Source organism: Tupaia chinensis, unplaced genomic scaffold, assembly GCF_000334495.1.
Source record: "Tupaia chinensis unplaced genomic scaffold, TupChi_1.0 Scaffold000046_3, whole genome shotgun sequence".
Taxonomy (NCBI): Eukaryota; Metazoa; Chordata; class Mammalia; order Scandentia; family Tupaiidae; genus Tupaia; species Tupaia belangeri.
In genome coordinates, this window is record NW_006159504.1 from 5766617 (window position 1) to 5775930 (window position 9314).

The 9314-nt window shown below is 41.7% G+C and overlaps 1 protein-coding gene across 2 annotated transcripts in view; it reads left to right on the forward strand.

Moving 5' to 3' along the window:
- LYPLA1 (lysophospholipase 1) overlaps positions 1 to 7961 on the forward strand; it is a 46478-nt gene extending 38517 nt beyond the window's left edge. For both annotated transcript variants that reach the window (XM_027773795.1, XM_006140883.3), the window contains exons 6-9: positions 1380 to 1453; positions 3236 to 3337; positions 5803 to 5979; positions 6989 to 7961. In XM_027773795.1, the coding sequence (XP_027629596.1) occupies positions 1380 to 1453; positions 3236 to 3337; positions 5803 to 5979; positions 6989 to 7042 (407 nt within the window). In that variant the 3' untranslated portion in view covers positions 7043 to 7961. The remainder of the gene's footprint in view (positions 1 to 1379; positions 1454 to 3235; positions 3338 to 5802; positions 5980 to 6988) is intronic.
- The last annotated feature ends 1353 nt before the right edge of the window (positions 7962 to 9314 follow it).

A 9314-nucleotide genomic window follows, 5' to 3' on the forward strand; every position in this document is an offset into this window, starting at 1 on the left:
GGCGTGAGTTTAAACCACCGGGTCCGGGACTCGAACCGCGGTCGACTACGTGGGAGTCCAGTGACATAGCCATTACGCTAACTGCTGGTCCCATACTCATTTAAAAATTTTAAATGAATGAACAGCATTTAATATAGTAAATCACGAACCATGTACTACATACGGGTGTTTTTTTTTTTTTTTTTAATCACCCCCTAGGGGACATGGCCACACCACAGTCCCTTCTCCTCCATTCTCCTCTTGGAATCTTGAGCACATATGCACATACACCCAGTGTGAGGTTTGTTTTTTTTTTGGAGAGGTTTTTGCTGTAGTGTGCGTGCACTCACCAGACAGAGAGAGACAGAGAGACAGAAAGCGAGAAATCACCCTCCAGGGGGATGGCCACACCACAATCCCTTCTCCTCCATTCTCCTTTCGGGATCTTGGACATGCACACACACGCGCCCGGCGTGAGTTTTAAGCCACTGGATCTGGGACACGAACTGCAGTCGACTACATGGGAGTCCAGCAACATAGCCATTACTCTAACTGCTGGTCCCAACCCACTACATATAGTTTTAAAGTGCTAACTTTTAGGTGCAATTGCCTGTGGTTCATTGAAGAGAAAGAAACAAAATGTATAAGCATAATTAGCTCTAGGTAAAAGAATTGCCATCTCTCTCCCCCTCTTTTTCCCTACTAATTGCCATAGGGTGTTGTGTGCTTGCTAGAGAGGGAGAGAGCTCGCTCAGAGAAAGGGGATCATGCTGTACTTGCTTCTCCGTCTCCCCTTCCTGTTGGGACATAGGACACACCCACATGTGCATGGCATGTCTTCCATGCCACTAGGGCTAGGATTCACACTGGTCAGCTGTGTGGGTCCAGCCCCCATAACCATTAGGCTAATGGGCTGACCCAAGAATAGCCACCTCTTAGCGAGAGAATCTATTGTAAGTGTGTTTATTTATTTACTTGGCCAGAAAGACAGCTGGAAAGCAAGAAAGCACCCCCCCAGGGGGGAGGGCGTGCCAGTTCCTTCTCCATTTATGTTCCTTTCATTGGGCACACATGCACACATGCCTGAAGCTTCCAGGTCCAGGACTCGAACCACACTATTGGCCATGTGGGATCCAGCTCTTGTAACCACCAGGCCATGGGCTGGCCCAGTTACAAGTATCTAACAAGAAATGACTGGAGTTTGAGTTCATCAAGACTTGGAAAATTTGAGAGATTTCATAATGAAAATGCATTTTAGTTTTATATTTTAATAGAGAGCTTCAAGTTTTTCATTCATTTCTAAATATACTTTGTGCCCATTGTTAATTTTTCCTGTCTTTAATTATGTCAGTGGACTTATCTTTGAAAGTTTCAGTGACTAACTTTCATGTTGTTTTTAGTAAAAGCTCTGATAGATCAAGAAGTGAAGAATGGGATTCCTTCTAACAGAATTATTTTGGGAGGATTTTCTCAGGTAAGTTAAAATGTGGGTGGTTAGAGCAGTACTATCAGTGTGTCTGTAAGACTGTGGTTTTAATTCTTTTTGGGGGAGATGCTCTTTTAGAAGGTTGTAGAATCTACTGATACATAGTGTTCACCTTTGATTGTGAATTAAGTTTGGATGGATCGTAACTAATTTTTATTTCGCACCTTTTTTTGTTCTTCTAGTTTTTTTTCTTCAACAGTAGCCTTCAGCCCCTTAAATCAGTTTATTAAGTTGATTAGAACCTGCCATGTATTTTCTTAAAGCAGCCATGATACACACGTCCTGCGGCTTCTCCTCTAGCAGTGTCCCCTTAATGTTAAACAGAACACTCTGTTGACACTTTTTTATTTAACAGATTTTTGCTATAGGGTGTGTGCGCTCACCAGAGAGACAGAAAGCAAGAAATCGGCCCCCAGGGGAGATGGCCACACCGCAGCCCCTTCCTCCTCGGTTCTCCTCTCGGGATCTCGGGCACATGTGCATGTCCAGCGTTTTTCAAGCTGCTGGGTCCGGGACTCAAACCATGGATGACTACGTGGGAGTCCAGTGACGTAGCCTTTAGCCATCTGTCGGTCTTAGTCATGATACATTTTTACATACACAAAGTACCTGGTGACACAGCCCCGCCACGTGCTAGGAGACCAGCACTGGGAACCGTGAGGGAGAGGCAGAGAGGCCGTCCCTTTGTTTATGGTTCTGGCCCTGATGGGCGATATTTATCTGGGCCCTTTCTCCATCTGCCCCTCCACCTCCCAGGCCGTGTGCCCTCCTTCCGCGGCCTCCCTGGCCTCCCGCACATCCCTGCCTGTAATGCCCCAGGCCGCTCCAGCTTCCTGGCTGCTCATCTTGGAAATGATCAAGGCCCTTGGCTAGGGAAAGTCAGGTTTCTGGAATCATTTACAAGATAGAATTCAACAGGAAGATCTGTCAGGACGCAGCAGTCAGAGGTGTTGCCTTGATGTCGTTAAGATTCAGGGTAACACACTGACACCGCGACGTGAATGTAGGGACAGGAGGTGCATGAGGGCGCCGGCGGCACGCAGGCCCATTACCCTGAGCAGGCAGCAGGAGACTGTGGTCCGCTCCAGGGAGCCGAAGTTGGGATCTAGCCTGGGGATGAGGGCTGGGGACTGGGAGCGCCGTCGGGCCTCCCCCTCTGCCGTCTGTCTCTCAGCGGCTACCCTGCCGTGGGTCAGCTCCTGGCAGTGCTAGTCCAGGTCCCGATCCCACATTCCAAGGAGAAAGCGTCACTGGGATGAGAGAACCGCATGTCCTAGCGGACACAGCCCGAGCAGGCCGGGCCCTCTAGGGAAGGAGAGCAGTCCTGGGGGTGCGGGCGCTGCATGCGGTGGGCAGAGAGGAAGGTGCCCCTACTCCTTGCTCTCTTGCATTTCTGCTTTAGAAAATACTGGGTCATCGGGAAAGTTACAATGCGTTTCCGCATAGGAAAACACGTCATGACTTTTCCAACGACCAGTAGTGCCGGTGTAAGACCAGACTGGGTTTTATGCCTCAGGCTTGGAGGAGAAAACGCCCGAGTCCTCTCGCTGAGGCTGCCGGGTGCAGCCGTGCCTGCACTCTGCCTTTCCTCGTGGGAGGTCAGCCTTCTCTTTACTGAGAACTGTGTCCTGGAGGACGCTGGGCCGCGGGCTACTTCCACTCGGCTGGACTACACGCACAGCAGCCGCCCAGGTGACCTGTGGACGGTCGCCATTAGTAACATGGTCTGAGGTTCTGCACGGCAGTTCCTGACCCCCGCTTTCTCCCCAGGGCGGAGCTCTGTCGCTGTACACGGCGCTCACCACGCAGCAGAAGCTGGCAGGCGTCACCGCGCTCAGTTGCTGGCTTCCCCTTCGGGCCTCGTTTCCACAGGTAGCGGGTGATTTCCAGCACGCGATTGCTCAACTGAGGTGGCAGATAATGTTGGGAGTGGGTCAACCTTTTACTTTTTTTTTTAATTAATAACCTATTTTTTAGGACAGTTTTAGGCTCACAGTACAGTCGAGCTTAAAGTAGACACAGCCGCCTCCATCGGCATCTCTTGGACAGTGGTTCATTTGGGTAGTCAGGGCTCTCCCACTGACAGAGCTGCCGCCCACGTCCATAGTTTATGTGGTCATTTAAAAATAATTTCTAAGGCTTTGGGGAGGTTCTACCAGAGTTTATCTGTGTATTCCCCTGTCCCCATTATGGATTATGTAGAGTAAGAAATAAGCCTTATTCCGCCTCCATCGGCATCTCTTGGACAGTGGTTCATTTGGGTAGTCAGGGCTCTCCCACTGACAGAGCTGCCGCCCACGTCCATAGTTTATGTGGTCATTTAAAAATAATTTCTAAGGCTTTGGGGAGGTTCTACCAGAGTTTGTCTGTGTATTCCCCTGTCCCCATTATGGATTATGTAGAGTAAGAAATAAGCCTTAGTGGGCTGGCAGGTGGCATGACTGTTGTGGTGCTGGACTCCTACACATGGTTGACTGGGGTTTGAGTCCTAGACCTGGCAGCTTGCTTTCTCACTTTTTCTTTCTCTCACTTTGTCTCTCTCTGGCCAAATTTAACAAATAAAATTAAATCTTTTTAAAAAAGCCTTAGTGTCATGAATCTTATATTTGAAGAGCTTGCTACATTTTAGAATGTATATGGAAATTAGAACTGTTTTTAACACATTGAAATATCTTAAATATTTGGTATATTCAGCATTTGATAGTAGATTTTTTTTTCCCTTTTTTTTTTCACTATAGGGCAAGTGTGCCCACCAGAAAGCCAGAGATGACAGAAAGATGGAAAGCGAGAAATCATCCCCCAGGGGGGATGGCCACGCCGCAGTCCCTTCTCTCGGGATCTTAGGCACACATGCACCGTGTCTAGGACTTGAACCATGGTGTAACTACCTGGGAGTCCAGTGACATAGCCATTAAGCTAACTACTGGTCCCTTGATAGTAGAATTTCACCATAGAGTGTAATTTCTTTTTTTAAAAGAAATATTTATTAAATTTTATTATTTTTTAATCTGATCAGAAAGAGAGTCAGAGAGAGAAGAGCACCAGGTCTGGAACTAGAGCTGTGGTCGACCATGAGACCAGCGCCTCAGTCACCACGCCACCTGCAGGCCCCAAGAGTGTCATTTCTTTTCTTTTTTATTTTAAAGACATTTTTGCTATAAGGTACATGTGGTTGACAGAGAGACAGAGACAGAGAGACAGAAAGCAAGAAATCACCCCGCGTGGGGGAAGGCCACACCACAATTCCTTCTCCTCTATTTTCCTTTGAAGATTTTAGACACACACACAGATGCCTGGTGTGACGCTTAAACTGCCAGATCTGGGACTTGAACTACAGTCGACTATGTGGGAGTCTAGCGACGTAACCATTATGCCATCTGCTGGTCCTAAGAGTGTAATTTCTAAATATTGCCAGTAAAGCAATATATATTGGGTCATCAGGAACATCATGACACATTTTACGTAGAAAACCATGTCATGACTTTCCCGACAGCCTAACTATATATTTGGGAGATGTGGACATGATTTTATTTTCAAATTCTTATTTATTTATTTATTTATTTATTAGAAATTATTAATTTAATTTTATTATCATTAATTTTTTAAAATTTGCACTCATCAAAGAGAGAGAGAAAGTGAGAAAACAAACCACTAGTTCTGGGACTCTAACCGTGGTCAGTTATGTGGGAGTCCAGTGCCTTAATCACCACGCCACCTGCTAGCCCTCAAGTTCGTTTTACTTGTTTGTTTGTTTATTTTTAAAGAATTATTTAATTTAACTTTATTTATTTATTAATTTGACCAGAGAGGGACAGAGCAAGAGAGAAAGAGAAAGCAAGCTGCCAGGTCCAGGACTCCAGCCGTGGCCAGCACCCTTAACCATCACCACCTGCTGGCCCCTCAAATTCATTTTTAAATGAAGGATTTAGTCTCTTCTCTGTGCTGCATCACTTTGGTGACTTGTATATAGTAGATAATAGGTATGGTTTATTAACCCTCAGTAAAAAGCTGAAAAGAATATTATTCACTTAACATGTGCTAATAACATTACCTCTCGTATCAGGACACTGAAAATATAAAGATCAGTTAAGATATAATGTGCTGCACGAAAGTGATTCATTGGGAAGACACATACTATCAGACATAGTCATGCACCCGATAGAAGCTTAATAAACAGACGTAGGAGTGTGGGGGGAAGAATGTGCCTTTGGGTAAATATAACCTGTACTGGAAGTGAAAACATGTCATACGTGCGTATCTGTCTATGGTCTTAAATGCCCGGGATAATGCCTTGTACATTTGAATAAATGTTATTTGTTTTGTTTTGCCTTTTACAGGGTCCTATCAGTGGCGTTAATAGAGATATTTCTATTCTCCAGTGCCATGGGGATTGTGACCCTTTAGTTCCCTTAATGTTTGGTTCTCTTACTGTTGAAAAACTTAAAACATTGGTAAATCCCGCCAATGTAACCTTTAAAACCTACGAGGGCATGATGCACAGCTCATGTCAGCAGGTGAGTGTCTGGAGCAGCCATTGGAACCACAGGTGCAGCTTCTCCCGTGGGATGTTTTTGAGATAAAGCAATAACATTGACTATTCTGGAGTTTAAGAGTTAATTCATATAGAACCATAGGTTAGTAGGTCATTAGTTGAAAGTATAGTTCAAGAACTATCGATTGTACACAAAAGCAGTGTAACAAAAGATGAATAGTAAATATCCCTTTATTAAAATTTAAAATAGGTTAATTAAATTATATTTTAATAGGGAAGAAAGATATATATCAAAGTAACTTGTACAGAAAGCAGAATGTGATTACGTGTTTTATTGGACGTTTTTAAAAAGCACCCTGGAAACCTAAGAGTGAGATTTTTATCTTAGGAGGCCCTGGGGTCATGGCGAAAGAGCTAGATTTTGGTAGCAGGAAATCATTTTGAGGGAAGTGAGAAAACTGAGCGAGAAGCTGGAGAAAGTTTCTTCTGTCAGAAGCCTTTAGTATATTCACGTTCGTGTCTTTCCAGTCCAGTCTTAGGTGTATGTTCTCTTTCATGTGGCCAGCTTTACATGAATTCCTTATGAAAGGCACAACCTAGCTTCTGCTGCAGATTTCGTATTTCATTTTGATGAGGGAGTGGTGAAAGCAAAGATTTCTCACAGATATTTAGTTGTAAGTAATTGTACACTTACTGAGACTTCTGGAGAGAGGTGCTGTCACTTCTGAACTCCCTCTTCCCCCATGGCAGTATTTTATTTTTTTCAAGTATAGGACAATGCATACCATTTTCATGGAACTAGGAAATAGATGGGGGCTGTCATTTCTTTGTACAGTAATAATTTTCATGGGAAATGTTCTGAAACTTCCATTTGGAGTCTCATTTCTCCCTTATGTCTTTTTATTTAATTGTAGTAAAAATGTGGTTTCACCTTACCCCTGTGCACAGCATGGATTTGGGCTGTGGAATTCTAGTGGCGATTTAATTTCTGATTTATGTAACTGTTTATTGAATCACTCTATTCCAAACAGGAAATGATGGATGTCAAGCAGTTTATTGATAAACTTCTACCTCCAATCGATTGACGTCACTGAGAGGCCTTGTGTAGACGTACACCAGCATCATTGTAGTAGAGTGTAAATCTTTCCCATGCTCGATTTGAAAATTCTGATGTTTGCAGTGTTAAAGTGTTTTGCAAATACACGCCAGTGGCACAGACTAAATAATGTCTCATGGGAAGTTTATGATATTTTAAGTATCTATACTTGTATTTGAATAATATTGATCCAGAATACACTAGTATTAAAATAAGTGAAGCTGCTACTAGCTTCTTTTTTCTCAAATGTAATTTAGCAAAATAACAAAATACTGCAATCGGATTTTTTATTACATCATTTGAAAATTACTAGTGTGCTTACTGGGAGATTTGTCCAGGTGTATGTGAGCAGGTAAGATGTAAGCAATTCGTGCACGCTGTGACTTAGTGTGTGGGTGTATGCCACAATCGCTCGGTCACCGTGCGGTGTCTGTATTTTTATATATATCCATATCTACATACTGGCTATAATACACAATAAGAACAAGATGTCATTACATTATTCCTGACAATAGGGATAATGCTTTTAAGTGTCCATAAAGAATATCTTGCTCTCTTCAGTTAATGGCCCTTTTATTTCAGGGACCAGTCTTTTCTTTTCCCTGGTATCTTCCATTTAGTATTCTTTCCTCGTTTGAAGGAAAAAAAAAAAAAAGAGTTCTCTATTTTCTTTATAGCAGACCAAACATTGCCTATCTGCCATAGACATCTACTGTCAGTGCACGCTGTAACGGATCTTCTGAATCACAGACGTACAGTATCTTAAATTCCTCTAGATCTTAAAAAGAAACCAGGAGCTACCTAAAACTTCTGTGCTGCTCACTTTCAGTAATTGTAACTTAGTCCAAATTTAGACTTCTTTAGTTATTAGACTCTTCAATCCAAGAAACAGGAATAATTCTGTGGTTTTACTTTTCTGTAAGCAACTGAATTAATAATAAGGTCATATTCTAGTATGTTTAGAAATATTACTTAAAAAGTAATTTCTAAGATCATTTGGTATGATTTGGTCTCCTTATACTATAGAGTTTACTTATTTTGTGCATTTGTTTGAAACCAACTACTGTACCAAATAAGCAACCCATTAGAAGAATTTTGCTTTACTTTTATCTTTAGTAGGCTTATTTGAAAATTTCACTTTAGTCAAGTGATTTTTTTTAAATAATTTTTTGTGCAAACATAAAAATATGAAAATTTCACTTTAGTCAAGTGATTTTTTTAAAATAATTTTTTGTGCAAACATAATTATGGTAATCATTTAATTTTAAATAGTCAGACTTTCCAGATTATTGTTAAAAATTAGTTGAAACTAAATTTATTGATAATAAAGGTTAGTTAGATCACCATAAGTATGGTATAGTCACCACACAGTTTAATAATACGAAAACCATATGCTTCGTATCTCTGAACTATGATAATTTTTCGGCTGTATTTCCACTGACCAAAACAGTGCTAAGAATGCATCTTTATAAATGGGTGCTAATTGATCGTGGAAATAATTTAGTAATGGACTATATTGGATGTTAATAATGGACTATATTGGATGTTAATAATGAAGCCATATGTTTATGTCTGTATTTAAAAATTTTAAACAATCATTTACTAAGTCATTTTGCTTTACCTTGAAGCACACGCCCTGTTTCAGTTGTACAAATCGACAAGATCTTATTTATAGCAAGAACTATTCCGTTGAAATGTGCTGTAATGTGGGGAGATGTAAATGTTTTCATGGTTTCTATCAATGCGAAATAAAACTTAATTCTGATTTTTCTTTGATTGTTTTCTTGAGTTTTTGCTTGCTTGTTTTGTTTTTTATTTGTTTTTGTTTTTTGTTTAGTTTTTGCTATAGGGCACATGCGCTCACTGGAGAGAGATCGAGAGAGAGAAAGAGAAAGTGAGAGATGACCTCCCAGGGGAAATCCCTTCTCCTCCATTCTCCTCTTGGGATTTGGGGCACATGGACTTGGCATGGTTTTTAAGCTTCCAAGTCTGGGACTTGAACTGCATAGTCAGCCACATGGGATCCAGCTATCTAAACCTCCATGCCACCTGCTGGCCCTCGAGTGTTATTTATCATTTGGATTTACCTCAGAATGGAGAGGAGGGAAATAACAATGTAATCACAAGAATCATCATTTAGAGAGAATTTTGATGGTGGTATGAATGGAACCAGGCATGAGATACTAGCCCATATAATTTCATTTAACTCTCCTTAAAAAAAAAAAAAAAAAAAAAAAGAACCAGCAGTTGGAATAATGGCT